Below are 18,859 nucleotides of genomic sequence, written 5' to 3' on the forward strand. Positions count from 1 at the left end.
TAGTGAACAAACGGTGTCATGAAGGCCAAGGAACACACCAGACAGGTCAGGGATAAAGATGTGGAGAAGTATAAAGCAGGGTTAGGTTATAAATAAATATCCCAAGTTTTGAACATCTCACGGAGCTCTGTTCAATCCATCATCGGAAAATGGAAAGAGTATGGCACAACTGCAAACCTACCAAGACATGGCTGGCCACCTAAACTGACCGGCCGGGCAAGGAGAGCATTCATCAGAGAAGTACCATAGAGACCCATGGTAACTCTGGAGGAGCTGCAGAGATCCACAGCTCAGGTGGGAGAATCTGTCCACAGGACAACTATTAGTCGTGTTCTCCACAAATCTGACCTTTATGGAAGAGTGACAAGAAGAAAGACACTGGTGAAAGAAAGCCATAAGAAGTCCTGTTTGCAGTTTGCGAGAAGCCATGTGGAGGACACAGCAAACATGTGGAAGAAGGTTCTCTGGGCAGATGAGACCAAAACTGAACTTTGACCTAAAAGCAAAACACTATGTGTGGCGGAAAACTAACACTACACATCACCCTGAACACACCATCCCCACCATGAAACGTGGTGGTGGCAGCATCATGTTGTGCGGCTACTTTTCTTCATCAGGGACAGGGAAGCTGGTCAGAGTTGATGGGAAGATGGATGGAGCCAAATACAGGACAATCTTAGAAAACCTGTTGGAATCTGCAAAAGACTTGAAACTGGGGAGGAGGTTCACCTTCCAGCAGGTCACCAACCCTAAACATACATCCAGAGCTACAGAGGAATGATTTAGATCAAAGCATATTCATGTGTTAGAATGGCCCAGTCACAGTCCAGACCTAAATCCAATTGAGGCAAGACTTGAAAATTGTTCACAGATGCTCTCCATCCAATCTGACAGAGCTTGAGATATTTTGCAAAGAAGAATGGGCAAAAATGTCCCTCTCTAGATGTGCAAAGCTGGTAGAGACATCCCCAAGAAGATTTCAGCTGTAATTGCAGCGAAAAGGTGGTTCTACAAAGTAAAATGTCAAACATATCATACTTACCTGCTCTCTGCTTTGCATATAGCAGCCCCGATCCTCCTCCTCTTGGGTCCCCTGCCTGGGCTACTGGCGAGTGCCACCAGAGCAAACAGCTTGCTGTGGGGACACCCAAGCAGGCTCGCTCCCGGGGCCTCACAACCTCTTTCTCCTCATTGGCTCACTGGCTGTGATTTTAAATAGGCAGGAGTCAATGGCTCCCACTGCTGTCTCAACCAATGAGGAGGGAGAGTCCCCAGAGAACCGAGGCTCTCATGCACATTGCTGGATCACGATGGGCCTCAGGTAAGTATTGGGGGGGGGGGTGAGGGGAGCTGCACACAGAAGGCTGTTTTTACCTTCATGCATAGTATGCATGAAGGTAACCTTGAGCCTTTACAACCACTTTACCTTCTGCAGGAACAGACTATAAAGTGTGTCTACTTTTTTTTTTTTTTTTTTTTTTTATCTTCTCCAACAGACAGTTTCTCCACCCAAAATTGATATTTTGTTTTTGAACTCTTGTGTGAGATCTCGCTGATGGGGGTGTCCAAGACATCTAGGAAGCCAGGGGACATGATCCACCAGTGACCACTGGATGAACGGGAATGCCGATTGTGAGCCAGGTCTTCTTTTCATACCTGACCTCCGAAAGCTCTTTTGGTGAAATAAACTAAAATTCCCACAGACACTCCAAAATCATATGGAAAGCCTTCACATGAAGAGAGCAGGCTGCCATATCCGCAAAGTGGAGCAACTCCATATTAATGGTCATGGGTTTGGAATGGGATGTCCAACAAGCTGAAATAGGTGTGTTAGTCAGATGTTCATAAACTTTGGCCATATAGTGTAGGTCTATAGCAGCCATTATCAACCATGGTTGACCAGAGTTTGCTAAGGGTTCCATGATTTATGGCTAGTTGACCTTCCTTCTAATGGTGTCTGCATAGTTCCAGGTCCAACGCCACTTGGCAGAGCCAGTGACATGAGGGTGTTCTTACCACTAACCACCAATGTAAGGAGCATTGCCCAATGACCACCGATGGACTAATCTTAGCAGGGGTTCCTTGTGATCTGAAAATTATTTCAAGAGTTCTTCTGGGGTAAAAAGTTTGAGAAAGGCTGGTCTGTAGTCTTTCTGCTTTGTGGATTTATATGACCGTGAACGTCCAACTTCATCTCTCATATCCTTCCGTGTTACAGTAAGCAAAGTATTATTGTAGGGTATTACTATTATAAACATATGCTTTTATTTTGGGATGGGCCTTAAAATGATGGCGTCTTTACGCACAGGAATAGAGAGTCTTATCAGCGGAGATATATTTGTCTTCGAAGAAGCGTCCTCCAATATTTCCTGAGGGTTCCTATACATGTGGTCACTTCCCGTCCATTGTCTGTTGTAGGAGAGGTCAGAGCATTGTGTTCATGTAGGAAGGACAGAGCCGGCATTCACAAAGCGTTGGGTGACAGCTGCTGCTGTGTCACACTCTGATGACCTCTCCTGTCATCTGATAGCGTCAGACTTTTAAAGGGAAAGTAGGCTCTGCTAATTCTGGTAAATGGCAAGGATCATGGGGAACAGGTATTAGATACACTATATTACCAAAAGTATTGGGACGCCTGCCTTTACACGCACATGACCTTTAATGACATCCCAGTCTTAGTCTGTAGGGTTCATTCTTGAGTTGGCCCGCCCTTTGCAGCTATAACAGCTTCAACTCCTCTTGGAAGGCCGTCCACAAAGTTTAGGAGGGTGTCTATGGGAATGTTTGACCATTCTTCCATAACAGCATTTGTGAGGTCAGACACTGATGTTGGACCTCAAGGTCCAAATCTCAAGTTTGTGCTATGACTTCGAAAGATTGTAGTCATTGTATGTCTGTCCAAAAAAAATGAGAATTGTACAATATCCATAGCATTTCAACAGTATCTATCCCACATTAAAGTGCCCTCTTACATCAGGTGTCCCCATCGGAGTGCCCTGCCTTACATCAGGTGTCCCCATCGGAGTGCCCTGCCTTACATCAGGTGTCCCCATCGGCGTGCCCTGCCTTGCATCAGGTGTCCCCCATCGGCGTGCCCTGCCTTGCATCAGGTGTCCCCCATCGGCGTGCCCTGCCTTGCATCAGGTGTCCCCATCGGCGTGCCCTGCCTTGCATCAGGTGTCCCCATCGGCGTGCCCTGCCTTGCATCAGGTGTCCCCATCGGCGTGCCCTGCCTTGCATCAGGTGTCCCCATCGGCGTGCCCTGCCTTGCATCAGGTGTCCCCATCAGCGTGCCCTGCCTTACATCAGGTGTCCCCATCGGAGGGCCCTGCCTTACATCAGGTGTCCCCATCGGCGTGCCCAGCCTTACATCAGGTGTCCCCATCGGCGTGCCCTGCCTTACATCAGGTGTCCCCATCGGAGTGCCCTGCCTTACATCATTTGTCCCCATCGGAGTGCCCTGCCTTACATCAAGTGTCCCCATCGGAGTGCCCAGCCTTACATCAGGTGTCCCCATCGCAGTGCCCAGCCTTACATCTCAGTTGTGAACCATCACAGTGCACCTGTAGGTAGGTAGAGCCCATCTAGTTGTACCTGATGGATATGTCCCTGTAGGCAGGCAGGAGCTTGAAGAAGGTGTGCTGCAGGGGGCGGGAGCTAGGCGGAGAAACTTGCTGAAGAGGATGGGATGCACAATTGACACCATGATGGTAGTGCAGTGGGGATCTAGTGTTGCAGAATGGTGAGCTGACTGTCGGTTCAGATAGGAGTGTCACTCGGTCCAGGTCCACCATTTAATGAAGGTTGCTCTACAGAGTTTTCCCAGGTCTATCCAAAAGTAAAAAAAAAAAAAGTTTTGTCTTGGGTTTAGCATTAAATTATGGCTAGAATTATGGGTTTTAATTTTCTGTTACTGGGTGGCTGGTCACCTGGTGAGACACTAACCTGAAATGAGCAAACGACCAGCCAAAGCTGAAACGGCATGCTTGTTCCACGTCGATGAATCAGATATTGAAGATGAGTTCAGGATTATCACAACAGAGCCTTAACCTTCAAAAAAAAATTGCAGTGGCATCTATTTATTTATTAAAAAAAAAAAACATTTTTGGCAGGTTGTCCTTGCAAGAGAACCGGTCATGGATTTTGACAGTTTTGGAAAAGATCAAAATAGTTAAGCTCCAGTTAAAGTGGTTGTAAACCTCATACATGAAACATGAACAAAGTATATCCCTTTTATAGTGTTTACCTGTTTCAATCCAGAGCACCAAGTGTCACTTTTTTGTCTGCTACCTCCTTCCTCTCCTATCAGCATGAATCACTTCTGACAAGTTTTCCTGACACCAAGAGAAAAATGGTGACAGGGGAGGGGCCTCCCAGCTGATTGACAACCTCAGCTCTGTTCCTGTGTACTGTGTGAAGGGGGGGGGGGTGTGTCCCTTCCCTCCAATCGGCTTTTAGAGCTCTCCTCACTGGTGTAACTTCGTCTTCCTGCCCCCTGCTTTTCAGAGCTGAGAAACCCTGTGTAAATCCTGCACTTTGAATGGATGTAGGGGAAAGACGTCTGCAGATAAATGGGTGTAACTTATGTAGGGGGATTTGTTTCATCTTTGTATCACCTGAGACAACTTACTTTACTGGGTATACAGGTGCATCTAAAAAAAAAAAAAAGAATATCATCAAAAAGTTAATTTATTTCCGTAATTCAATTTAAACCATGAAACTCATCTAATTATATAGATTAATTTATTTTAATTTTGATGATTATGGCTTACAGCTAGTGAAAACCCCAAATTCTGTATTTTAGAAAATGTGAATATTGTGAAAAAGTTGAATATTGTAGACTCATGGTGTCACACTCTAATCAGCTAATTAACTCAAATCACTATTCCCTGAGCCTTCAAATGGTCTCTCAGTCGGGTTCAGTAGGTTACACAATCATGGGGAAGACCACTGACTTGACAGTTGTCCATAAGACAGTCATTGACACCCTCCACAAGGAAGTCACAAAAGGTCATTGCTAAAGGCTGTTCACAGAGTGCTGTATCCAAGCATATTAATGAAAAGTTGAGTGGAAGGAAAAAGTGTGGTAGAAAAAGGTGCACAAGCAACAGGAATAACCGCACCCTTGAGAGGATTGTGAAGCAAAGGCCATTCAAGAATTTGGGTGAGATTCACAAGGAGTGGATTACGGCTGGTGTCAGTGCTTCAAGAGCCACCACACACAGACATATCCAGGACATGGGCTACAACTATCGCATTCCTTGTGTCAAGCCACTCCTGAGCCAGAGACAACATCAGAAGCGTCTTACCTGGGTGAGAAAAAGGACTGGACTGTTGCTCATTGGTCCAAAGTCCTCTTTTCGGATGAAAGTAAATTTTGCATTTCATTTGGAAATCAAGGTCCCAGAGTCTGGAGGAGGAGTGGAGAGGCACAGAATCCAAGTTGCATGAGGTCCAGTGTGAAGTTTCCACAGTCAGTGATGATTTGGGGAGCCATGTCATCTGCTGGTGTTGGTCCACTGTGTTTAGTCCAAAGTCAGCGCAGCCCTCTACCGGGAAATTCTAGAGCACTTCATGCTTCCCTCTGCTGACCAGCGTTATGGAGATGCTGAATTTCATTTTCCAGCAGGACTTGGCACCTCCCACACTGCCAAAAGTACCAATACCTGGGTAATGATCATGATATCACTGTGCTTGATTGGCCAGCAAACTTGCCTGACCTAAACCCCATAGCGAATCTGTGGGGTATTGTCAAGAGGAAGATGAGAGACACCAAACCCAGCAATGCAGACGAGCTGAAGGCCGCTATCAAAGCAAGCTGGGCTTCCATAACACCTCAGCAGTGCCACAGGCTGATTGCCTCCATGCCACACTGTGCTGATTGCCTCCATGCCACACCGTGCTGATTGCCTCCATGCCACACCGTGCTGATTGCCTCCATGCCACACTGTGCTGATTGCCTCCATGCCACACCGTGCTGATCGCCTCCATGCCACACCGTGCTGATTGCCTCCATGCCACGCCGTGCTGATCGCCTCCATGCCACGCCGTGCTGATCGCCTCCATGCCACGCCGTGCTGATCGCCTCCATGCCACGCCGTGCTGATCGCCTCCATGCCACGCCGTGCTGATCGCCTCCATGCCACGCCGTGCTGATCGCCTCCATGCCACGCCGTGCTGATCGCCTCCATGCCACGCCGTGCTGATCGCCTCTATGCCACACTGTGCTGATCACCTCCATGCCACGCCGCATTGATGCCGTAATTCATGCAAAAGGAGCCCCGACCAACTATTGAGTGCATACTATACTGTACATGGACAGACTTTTCACTAAGCTAACATTTCTGTTTTAAAAATCCTTTTTTTTTTTTTTTTTTTTAATTGGTCTTATGCAATATTAACATTTTCAGAGATGCTGAATTTTGGGTTGTCACTAGCTGTAAGTCATCATCCTTATAATAAAAAAGAAATGCTTGAAATATATCACTCTGTGTAATGACTCTATATAATAAAGGAGTTTCACTTTTCGAATTGAATCACAAATAAATTTAACTTTTTGATGATATTCAATTTTTTTTTTTGAGATGACCTGTATGTGAGGGTTTACAACTACTTGAAGCTACAGTTTTAAGTCATCTTTTTTTTTTTTGGCCCGCTACCAGCTGAGATGTGCGCTGACATTGGTTGTGACATTTTGAGGTTCCTCCGTGAACAATGAGGGACGAGAGAACAAGGTTAGATGAAGGTTTCCACCTGGCGGAGCCTCATGCACTCGGTGGAACGTTTACATATCCGGGCGGTTAGCATACTGTGCGGCAGACAGGATGGAAAACTCATTAAACAATGGGGGCGCGATGGTGGTGGGTGTCTCCGTTTTATTGCTAAACTGGTGGAGTCTCCAGCTGTGGGTGATCCTGTCTGGCCTCCCATCAGTTGTGGAGGAGTCAGTTGATTGTCTGATCCAGGTCTCCAAACATCTCTTCCTCCTTTTATTTTGTTTTTATTTTTTTTGTAGTCAGACATTGTTTGGAAAACTGATTTTGGAAAATTACGGAGTTCAGAGCCGAGATACATAAAAGTTTTTTTTTTATTTATTTTTTTTTTTATTCTATCAGGTTGTCTTGGCTGCAGGCGGTTATTCAGTAGCAGTATGTTTTTAAGAGTGTGGGAGTTCCCTTTTAATATCGCAGAAAATATTTGCTAATTCTGTCCTGCAAATATCACAGCTGTGCTGATAGGGGGCTGTCAAATTCCATTTGATCGCTGGGCCACATCAGCATTATGATTGCCCTCAAAGGGCCGGCTATAGCTGTAAGATACTGTACATATAAATGTATCTCTTCTTTATCATATTAAATGATTGCCTTTGCATTCAATTACTAGTTTTAGTAATAACTAGCTCTGAAAGGTAAAGTCTGGGAAAAGTGCTGTTGCTGGGAGGAAGCTGGGGCGCAGCTGGGAAACAGAAAGTGCAGGGTCTGGAGGAGAACCAGAGGAGGGCAGGTGTCAGCTGCTGGATTCTGCTAAATGCTGAGACCAGGGTAGGCGGAGATGAGGGGGTGCTGTGGCTGCACAGAGAGGTGCAGGATTTGTAGGAGGAGTTCTGTCGTCCTCTCTTTGGCCAACTGCTGGAAAGGGGGGGGGGGCAGAAACGAGCCTCTCCACCTCCGCACAGAGAAGCGCACAATCTGGCAGGGGCATCCTGCCCTCCTCTCTGCTGCCAACTAATGAGACAAGGGGGGTGGATATGAGGAGGGTGTGGGAGGCCACATGAGGTGTGAGGGCCACATGAAATTGCCTGGCGGGCCGGATATGGGGGGGTCTTGGCTTGCAGCAGGGTGGAGGGATTGTGTAGCCATGGATCAGGAGAAAGGATAAGATGGGGTGGAGTAGTAAGAGAAAGCCAGGCAGATTGGGAGACAAAAGGGAACCCCAGGAGCAGTGCAGCAGGGGACGGAGGGGATCTGAAAGGACTGCAGTTGGGGAAAGCGATTGGCAAGAAGGGATCTCCAGGAGTAAAGCTAGTGGGGTGAGTTTTGTGCTGAAAGGGCTTGCCGGGTGAGGGACCTCTGGGAGCAGTGCTGTTGGGGGTGGTTAGTGGGTTGCAAAGAGGGGGACCTCTGTGAGCAATGCTGTTGGGGGTGGTTAGTGGGTTGCAAAGAGGGGGACCTCTGGGAGCAGTGCTGTTGGGGGTGGTTAGTGGGTTGCAAAGAGGGGGACCTCTGGGAGAAATGCTGGTGAAGTGAGAAGTTGGCAGGAGGGGACCACCAGAAGCAATGTTCTGAGTTGGAGCTGGTAGGTGGAGGTCTTGGGGAGCTTTGAAGTAGGTAGGAGGGGTAGCAAAGGTTTCCAGAAGCGGTTTGCTGGAGGGTTGGTGCAGGAAACTCAATGGCCAACACCACATGAATATATGGCTTCCAGTATTACACCCAGCAGCAAAGTCTGACCCCATTTATTCATTCAATCAGTGAGGAAGAGTCCTTAGGCTGCCCATAGATGATGCAATTTTCTTTTCTGCAACCACAGTCCGTGTTGATGGGGGAATCTCTCCCGCGTAGCCATTGTGTTGTCCCGGCAGGTTGGCGCAGGGAGCCGTCCCTGTCGGGAGAAAACATAGCCGCTGGCGATAATCGAATGTAAAAATCCGGAATGTTGGATGTTGGGTACAATCAGCCTGCCCATGGGTGGTTCGAATCTTGGCCAGTCCCTGCTGAATCGGCCAAGATTCGAACCATCTATGGGCCAGCTTTGACCAAGCTAAGCACAGATTTATGCATACTTAAAACAAGTACAGAGTAAATATACAAAACCCTTGACCCTTATCAGCTGGAGCGTTTCAGAATTCCTCAGCGTGCGGTTTCCTGAGTGTTATGGGATGATTGATGCGATGAGGAGGAATGATGTGGAAGGAAAGCACTCCATGTACAGTAGGTGTGGGGGGGATTTTGTGAATAGATTGGGAATTAGTCAGTCTTTGGAAGATCGTTGTCACTCTGTGTCGCAATGCTGTGGGTGTAACGTCACTGAAGACTGTTCCAGAAAACGCATTCCTACAATGACCGTAAACCTAAGCCAGTCATTGGCATTATTATTATTATACAGGATTTATATAACACCAACAGTTTGCGCAATGCTTTACAACATCGGGGAAGACAGTACAATTACAATTCAATACAGGAGGGATCAGAGGGCCCTGCTCGTTAGAGCTTACAATCTAGAAGGGACGGTCAAGTGGAACAAAGGGTAGTAGCTGTGGGGGATGATCAGATGGAGAAAATGAAAATACAGTTGTTGGGTGTGGGTAGGGTAGGCTTTTCTGAAGAGGAGGGTTTTCAGGGATCGTCTCAAAGCTAATAGAGTAGGAGATAGACGGACAGATTGGGATAAGGAGTTACATAGGCTTGGAGAGGCTCTGGAAAAGTCCTGGAGATGAGTATGGGAGGAGTTGATGAGAGAGCTAGAGAGCAGGAGGTCTTGAGAAGAACTAAGGCCGCGTACACATGAGCGGACTTTTCAGCAACAAAAGTCCGATGGCCATTCCGGCGGACTTTCGTCAGACTTCCGACGGACTTTTGAACAAACGGATTTGCCTACACACGATCACACCAAAGTCCGACGGATTCGTACGTGATGACGTACGACCGAACTAAAATAAGGAGGTTGATAGCCAGTATCCAATAGCTGCCCTAGCGTCGGTTTTCGTCCGTTGGACTAGCGTACAGAGGAGCGGATTTTTCGACCGGAGTCCGTCGGAAAGATTTGAAGCATGTTTCAAATCTAAAGTCCGTTAGATTTTTGACTGGAAAAGTCAGCTGAAGGTCCGATGAAGCCCACACACGATTGGATTGTCTGCCGGACCAGTCCGGTCGAAAAGTCCGCTCGTGTGTACGCTGCATAAGAGAATGATTAGGTTGGTATTTTGAGACTAGATCAGTGATGTAGCTGGAGACAGATTTGTGGATGGCTTTGTAGATAGTTGTTAGTATTTTGAATTTAATTTGTTGGGTGAGTGGAAAGCCAGTGGAGGGATTGACAGAGAGGGGTAGCAGAGACAGAGCGGTTGGTAAGGTGGATGAGTCTGGCAGCAGCATTCATGATGGATTGAAGGGGGGGAAAGAGTATGCAGAGGTAGGCCAATGAGAAGGGAGTTGCAGTAATCGAGGCGAGAGATGACCAGGGAGTGAATTAAGAGCTTTGTTGTGTCATTGGTTAGAAAGGGGCGTATTTTGGAGATGTTCCGGAGGTTGAAGTGGCAAGATTTGGACAGTGATTGGACTTGGGGCTTAAAGGAGAGTTCAGAGTCCAGGATTACTAGGACCTTGGCATCTCCAGCCACCTCACCCCTTCCTCATGGGGGGGGGGGGGGGGCTACAAGTGTCGGCAAACACAGATTCATGGCAGCTGGAGGGCCACTGATGTCCTTAGTATGGCGGATCTCTCCCTGCTGATCACTCCATAGCAGCTCCCATGTGCCCAACATTCTCATTCTCTCAGCAGGTTCAGCTCACTTCAGTCATGGGTGTTCATTTTCTGTTATAATTTTCTGATCAAAATTCAATTCACAAAAAAAAGCAAGGTCCTTAAAGACATGGATGAGCCGTTTTGGGGTGGAGGAACTTGACTGGCCTGCACAGAGTCTTGACCTCGACCTCAACCCTATAGAACACCTTTGGGATGAATTAGAGCAGAGACTGCAAGCCAGGCCTTCTAAATCAACATCACAAATGCGCTTCTGGAATAATGGTCAAACATTCCCATAGACACCCTCCTAAACCTTGTGGACGGCATTCCCAGAAGAGTTGAAGCTACCCTGCAAAGGGTGGGCCAACTCAATATTGAACCCTACGGACTAAGACTGGGAGGCCATTAAAGTTCATGTGCGTGTAAAGACAGGTGTCCCAATACTTTTATAGGTCATATAGTGTATGTCAGAGAATTGACCTCTTTGTGTTCTCACACCTTCCCATCCATCATGCCATGGCTCACATAGGGCAGAAAACACTCCCTTTGCATCATGGGAGCTTAGATTTTTTTTTTTTTCCCATAACCCGAACCAGGACAGGACGATTGCCAAGACAGAAACAAAAGCTCAAATTTCTCCCCAAGTAACCGTCAGCCGTAGTCACAAAGAGATCTCCCTTCCTAAACTAATAAAATGGTCTCGTGTTATTGATATAAGTAGTACTTAGTCCGCACTCTTGAGAAAACATATAATTTAGAATGTATTACTCAGACTGAACAAACATAACGCGTTCTTCAACGGGTGATGTCACCGCTCGCTGGCAACGCTTACGAGATTTCATATTCCTCCAGCTGGATAAACGGCAAGGTCTCCTTGTGATAAGAAATGTCAACAAAGCGAGATCTAGGTTCCGGAGCGTGAATAAACTTTTGTTGAAGTTTTGGATTAAACTTTTTATAGAGGTGTAAGGAGACTATAGAAGAAGTGTCATGTTGGGGCTCCTGTTTTACAGAGCATGTCGAGGAGGAGGAGGAGGAGGAGGAAGTGAAGACGCCTGAAGTCGTGGTTGAAAAAGACCAGCCGCCATCATGGCAGCCCGGCCTGAGTTCCCCGATGGTCTCTCGAAGGTGTGAAGGCCAAAGCCTGCCTACACGGGTCACACATGTCAACCTGGAGGTGTTGATGAGCGGGGTGGTATATCTACCAGGTGAGCTTTCATATTCCTTTAAAACAGTGTTTCCCAACCTTTTTATTTTTTTTAGTCCAGGCATCCTTAAAATTATGGACAATCTCAAAGTACTCTTTGAAATTATGGACCGTCTCGAGGCACCCCATTCTAATATATTCTATTCTAATAGTTCTACATAATGCAGCCGCATCCACATGTAGGACACCCAACGTTGGAGGAGATTTATTCTTCCAAAGCAAATACACCTTTGCACACGGGTACTGACTAGTATTCCAATGTTTCTCTTCTCCCTCAATTCCTCTCCATCAGTCAGCTAATGTCACCACAGTGCTGATGGAGAGGGGCAAACAAGGATCCTGTGCAGGCGCCCGACGTCGTCCTTGTCAACTGAGGATGTCATTGGTTGTGAGGATGCCAGTGTCTAGACCAGCCTTTTTTTCAAGGGTGCCTTGAGGTTTCTTCAGAGGTGCCTTGGCAAATTGCCCAGGAAGTTGTGTACAAGCCAGCGGGGGGTGGATCAGACCTACCTTTTTAGTTGCGTAAAGTCATGGGTTTTCATTATGCACCATTACGACCTTCTGGCCTCTGACATCCTAAGAACCAATAACGGCAATTGATAAGGAGGACGCCGGGCACCTGCAGAGTGTGGGTTGACCGATTTTATCAGAGTAGCCAATTATTAGGGCCGATATTTGCAAATTTTCAAATCTGTATCCTCAGAAACTTACCGATATTGAGAAACACTGGTCTAGAAAGTCGTAATTGTGCACAATGAAAACCCTGTGGCTTTGTGTAACTAAAAGTCAGGCTTCATCCACATGCTGGCTTCAGTACAGTTCTTGGGCAATTTTTAGGCATTTTGCCAAGGCACCCAGGTTGAAAATGACTGCTCTAAAGCAATAGTTTGGGTAGTGTGCGCTAAAATGGCCCTTTTAGTGTATTGAAAATCATCACACTAATATTGCATGATTTCTCTGAGGTTTTTGCTTCCATAAAATACATACCATTTGGGGGTTTTAACTAATCTTCAGGCCTAAAATGTGCATTTTAACCACCTCAGTACTGTGCCATAGCCGAAAGACGGCTACAGTGTGGCTCTGTTGTTATGGGAGGGCGCCCATAGACATCCTCGCAGAACACACCTCCCGCGTGCCCTGCGATCGATGACGGTGTCCTTCGAACACAGCTGATCACAGATCGAGGTTAAAAAGCCAATCGCATCGCCCTTTACCATGTGATCAGCTGTGTCCAATCACTTGCCGGTTATTGCGTTTCCTTTCTCACGCTCTGTCCTTGTGGGGTTGATTCACTAAAACTGGAGAGTGAAAGATCTGGTGCAGCTGTGCATGGTAGCCAATCAGCTTCTATCTTGAGCTTGTTCAATTAAACTTTGACAAAAAGAACCTGGAAGCTGATCGGTTCCTATAGAGAGCTACACCAGATTGTGCACTCTTCCGCTTTAGTAAATCAACCTGTGTGTGAGGAAAGGAAAGCCGGTAACCGGCAAATCTGACGGGGCACATTTACACTGATAATCAGGGCACTGATTATGAGTGCTGCCTCGTCAGTGACCATCAGTGCCGCCTCATTATTGCAGCCCCACCGATGCCCATGAGTGGCACCCCCTGGCGCCCATGAGTGCAGCTAGCCCCCTGGCGCCCATGAGTGCATCCCCACCCCTCTCCCGATGCCCATGAGTGGCACCCGCCGGCACCCATGAGTGCAGCCCCCCGCCGGCGCCCATGAGTGCAACCTCATCTGCACACATCCGTGAAGAAGAAAAAAATACTTGTTTGCTAAATTTTGTAATCCAAACGAAAACATTTTTTCCCCCATAATTTTCGGTTTATTTTGGTTTGTTTAGCAAAAAAAAAACAAAAAACACAGCGGTGATTAAATACCACCAAAAGAAAACACTATCTGTCACAAATTTGTTTATAAAAACGTCATTTGTGTACAGTGTTGCATGACTGCTCAGTTGCCATTCAGAAGAGATCAAATTAATAAATATAAGCCGATTTAATGGCACGCTATGTTTGAGAAGTGTGAGTTCTACCCGCATTGTACACAGAAGTATGTTTTGCCTCTGCTTTGTGATACTGACAACCTGACCTCCCCTCCCCTCCCCTCTCAGGGACACGGGACAGAAATGGACGCGCTTTGGTGGTCATCAACACACGGAACACCACGTGGCTGAACCCGCACTGCAACGCTGCAGAACTGGGGCGCCTCCTCCTCTACTTCTACAGCTTGGTGCGGTAAGTAGAAGGACACCCTCCTTTGATCCCTGCAGATTGGCTTGGAAAAAAACAACTTGTTTAAAGTAGAACTACCGGCAAAATAGAGAATTGTCTTCAATGAACAATATGTTTTCCCTGTCATACTTGTAAATCTGTGTGCCAGCACTACTGCTGTGACCTCATTTGCTGCATTTCCTGTGGAGACTGTCCTACTTTACTTGTCCATGTTTTGTTGCTGTAATGTGAAGATTGTCTGGTAGGATGGTGGCTGTTGGTGGGAATCCAGTCCGTCATGTGGGATCCTTTTTTGTCTCTTCCAGGCGGGAGTGTAGGCGGCTCGGTCTGACGCTTCTGGTGGACTCTCGGAGATGTTCTCCGGTACCGGCTCTGTTCAAAGCTCTTCATATTGTTCAAGTAAGTAGATACACTGGTGGAATCCCTACCCCACCTCATCCTACACCATCCTACAATGACCCTACCTCATCCTACTCTACCCCACCTCATCCTGCACCATCCTACCCTACCCCACCTCATCCTACACCATCCTACCCTACCCCACCTTATCCTACACCATCCTACCCTACCCCACCTTATCCTACACCATCCTACCCTACCCCACCTCATCCTACACCATCCTACCCTACCCCACCTCATCCTACACCATCCTACCCTACCCCACCTCATCCTACACCATCCTACCCTACCCCACCTCATCCTACACCATCCTACCCTACCCCACCTTATCCTACACCATCCTACCCTACCCCACCTTATCCTACACCATCCTACCCTACCCTACCCCACCTTATCCTACACCATCCTACCCTACCCCACCTCATCCTACACCATCCTACCCTACCCCACCTTATCCTACACCATCCTACCCTACCCCACCTCATCCTACACCATCCTACCCTACCCCACCTTATCCTACACCATCCTACCCTACCCCACCTCATCCTACACCATCCTACCCTACCCCACCTTATCCTACACCATCCTACCCTACCCCACCTCATCCTACACCATCCTACCCTACCCCACCTTATCCTACACCATCCTACCCTACCCCACCTCATCCTACACCATCCTACCCTACCCCACCTCATCCTACACCATCCTACCCTACCCCACCTCATCCTACACCATCCTACCCTACCCCACCTTATCCTACACCATCCTACCCTACCCTACCCCACCTTATCCTACACCATCCTACCCTACCCCACCTCATCCTACACCATCCTACCCTACCCTACCCCACCTTATCCTACACCATCCTACCCTACCCCACCTCATCCTACACCATCCTACCCTACCCCACCTTATCCTACACCATCCTACCCTACCCCACCTCATCCTACACCATCCTACCCTACCCTACCCCACCTTATCCTACACCATCCTACCCTACCCCACCTCATCCTACACCATCCTACCCTACCCCACCTCATCCTACACCATCCTACCCTACCCCACCTCATCCTACACCATCCTACCCTACCCCACCTCATCCTACACCATCCTACCCTACCCCACCTCATCCTACACCATCCTACCCTACCCCACCTTATCCTACACCATCCTACCCTACCCCACCTTATCCTACACCATCCTACCCTACCCTACCCCACCTTATCCTACACCATCCTACCCTACCCCACCTCATCCTACACCATCCTACCCTACCCTACCCCACCTTATCCTACACCATCCTATCTAACCTCATCGTACCCCACTCTACCCCATCCTACCCTACCCCACCTCATCCTACACCATCCTACCCTACCCCACCTTATCCTACACCATCCTACCCTACCCCACCTTATCCTACACCATCCTACCCTACCTCATCGTACCCCACTCTACCTCATCCTACCGTTCCCCATCCTACCCTTCCCCATTATACCCCATCCTACCCTCCTTCCACATCTTATCCTATCCTACCCTACCCCATCCTACCTTACCCTTCCCTACCCCATCCTACCTTACCCTTCCCTACCCCATCCTACCTTGCCCTTCCCTACCCCATCCTACCTTGCCCTACCCTACCCCATCCTACCTTACCCTACCCCATCTTATCCTATCCTACCCTACGCCATCCTTCTTTACCCTTCCACACCCCATCCTACCCCTTCCTACCTTACCTTATTCTACTTTTCTACTCCCTACCCATTCTCGTCCTTGCTAATAAAAAGTCCCCAATGGGTTGTATTTGCACTCTTTACTTTTATTGCTGTCATATGGTTCTCTGTGGATGTGCTGCTAAGATGTTAAAGTAGATGTACACCCAATCATTAAAAAAATCCTATAGTCATTAATTTGGTAATCTAATTTTCCAAGCCATTTTCCATTTTTGGAAACGTGCAGCTCTCATTTAAAATAATCCCTGGTGATCCTGCCGTGACGGTCCTTGTTCAGACACTTCCTGTTACAGGGTGACCATGCTGTGTCCCCCAAGCGTACTGTGTTGTCACCTGTCACACGGGCTTCTAATGGAGACTCCACATGGTGGCTTCAGTGTCTATTATGCAAGCATGGTTCACTGCTTTCATATCAGGAAACCCGCCCTGAGACATACCGTGCCGCCATTGCTGGTGTGCATGTTGACAGGAAGTCGCTGCAAAGTGTCTGTAGAAGGTAAGCAGTGCTGATCTGATCACAGGTACACCTTCAAGGCTGACGTTATATTTGGATTTGTAATTCATTTTGAACAGGGGTAGTCAATCTCCCGCCCTCCAGCTGTTGAGGAACTGTCCCATAGGGTATTGCAAGACTCTGACAGCTTTAGTCAGATTTTGTAACGGAAGTGACGTTCCGTCGCCGCCATCTTGCTACACCCCACACTGCTCCACAGTAAGGAAACACAGAGAAGGGGGCAAGCGGACATCTTGTTACACCCACCGGAGTTTTGCATTTCACACTTATTTTTAACAGGAAACGGAGCATATATGGTGAAATAAAGGATTCGGAAATCCATCAGACTGTTTACATGTTGAATTCTAACAGCAGCGGTGTTCTGTCAGATTAGCAAACCTGTGAGATCAGCAGGTTTGCCGATGCTTTTGAAATTACTAAAAATATACTGAGAAGGGGGCAAACGGACATCTTGTTACACCCACCGAAGTTTTGCATTTCACAGTTATTTTTAACAGTAAACAGAGCTTAGAAGGTGAAATACAGTATTTAGAAATCTGACGGACTGTTTAGATGTTCAATTTTAAAAGCAGCGGCAAACCTGTTAATCTCACAGGATTGCTAATCTCACAAAACAACTCTGATTTTATAATTTAACATGTAAACAGTCCGATGGATTTCTAAATACTCTATTTCACCATATATGCTCCGTTTACTATTAAAAATAAGCGTGAAATGCAAAACTCCGGTGGGTGCAACAAGATGTCCGCTTTCCCCCTTCCCAGTGTATTTTTTACTGTGGAGGACTGCGGGGTGTAGCAAGATGGCGGCGACAGAACAAATTCTGACGGGCCGCCAAATCTCATGAAAGACAGCCACAGGCATGACTACTAGGGGCCCGGGGCATGATGGGATTCGTAGTTTTGCCACAGTTGGAGGACCAGAGTTTGCCAACCCCCTGATTTTATACGCTTTGTCCAGCGTAGGTCAGGCTGGTGTCACCCAAGCATCCTGCCAATCCCACCCGTTGTCCTTGCACTTTGCAGATAGACGAGAAGCGACGGCACACGGCAGACTGCAGGAGAACCCAATGATAACCAACGGCCCTAAATTTGGAATCCCTGATAAGATCAAAGTTTTATGGTTTTTGGACTGCTTTGTATAATGGGATTTAACTCCCAATATAAATGGATCATTGTTCTCCATAAGAGTTGTGGAAGATGTTGGTGCTTGATCAATAATGAACTGAATTTTTTACTTTTTGCAGAGCGCTGTGCCTTGCTGTATCCATGGAGTGTTGTTCCTTACAGAGAAGGATCTCATTGTATCACCGGAGAGGCCACATGGAGTCCAGGTACGGAGGAGTCATGTCCGATTACCGCCTTTGGGACTTTACTTCTGTCCCGTATTATGGTTCCAATTTACTGACCGAGATGATTGGTGTGATCTTTGGTTTCCTTAATTTGGAGTTAAAATATCCCTCAATTGTCAAAGCGTATACACAGTTGGGGGAAAAAAAAAATAAAGTATATGTGTATATATACCCAGTGCTCAGCATAAATGAGCACGCCCCAACAGATTTGTCAGAAAACCTTTACATTCCTTTCCGAATCAATATTTTCTATGGGACGCTATACTACAAAATACTCCCACAAATGCCGGCCATTGATTGCAACCAAGATTTGTTAATTTGCACACACAAAGAAAGGTATTTTTCCGAACAAATTCATTCAAGACCATGTTGCAAAAAAAATTAAAAAAATAAATTTAGACAACAAAATCCTAATTAACAAGAATTGAACTACAGGTGAGTCTAACGATTCATTAACTACTTGGCGACGTCATATGGCGGCAGGTTGGCTCTCCCGTGCGAATCGCCGTAGCTGTACGGCACGCTGCGGGAACCTTCCCCGCGGGTCGGGCTGACTCGATGTCCGCCGGCGACCTGCAATCGCCTAGTACAGAGACAGAACGGGGATCTGCCTTTGTAAACATGGCGAATCCCCAATCTGACAGGGGACGTGTTCCCAGTGATCGGGAACAGTGATCTCTGTCATGTCTCTGGCAGCCCATCCCCCCCTACAGTTAGAACACACCCAGGGAACACATTTAACCCCTTGATCACCCCCTAGTGTTAACCCCTCCCCGTGTCATTTTTACATTGATCAGTGCATTTTTTTTTTTTTTTTTTTTTTAGCACTGCTCAATGTAATAATGTCACTGGTCCCCAAAAAAGTGCCATTTTGGGGTCAGATTTGTCTGCCGCAATGTCATAGTCCCGCTAAAAACCTCAGATCGCCACCATTACTAGTAAAAACAATAAAAAAAAAA

General features: G+C 47.2%; 1 protein-coding gene across 2 annotated transcripts in view; it reads left to right on the top strand.

Annotated features, from left to right (window-relative positions):
- The window catches only part of PLEKHG4 (pleckstrin homology and RhoGEF domain containing G4), a 174,028-nt gene that overhangs the window by 61,752 nt on the left and 93,417 nt on the right, over window positions 1-18,859 (top strand). For both annotated transcript variants that reach the window (XM_073605844.1, XM_073605846.1), the window contains exons 4-7: window positions 11,475-11,669; window positions 13,786-13,909; window positions 14,212-14,305; window positions 17,796-17,882. In XM_073605844.1, the coding sequence (XP_073461945.1) occupies window positions 11,475-11,669; window positions 13,786-13,909; window positions 14,212-14,305; window positions 17,796-17,882 (500 nt within the window). The remainder of the gene's footprint in view (window positions 1-11,474; window positions 11,670-13,785; window positions 13,910-14,211; window positions 14,306-17,795; window positions 17,883-18,859) is intronic.

Source organism: Aquarana catesbeiana, linkage group LG11 (genome assembly GCF_042186555.1).
Source record: "Aquarana catesbeiana isolate 2022-GZ linkage group LG11, ASM4218655v1, whole genome shotgun sequence".
NCBI classification, from domain to species: domain Eukaryota; kingdom Metazoa; phylum Chordata; class Amphibia; order Anura; family Ranidae; genus Aquarana; species Aquarana catesbeiana.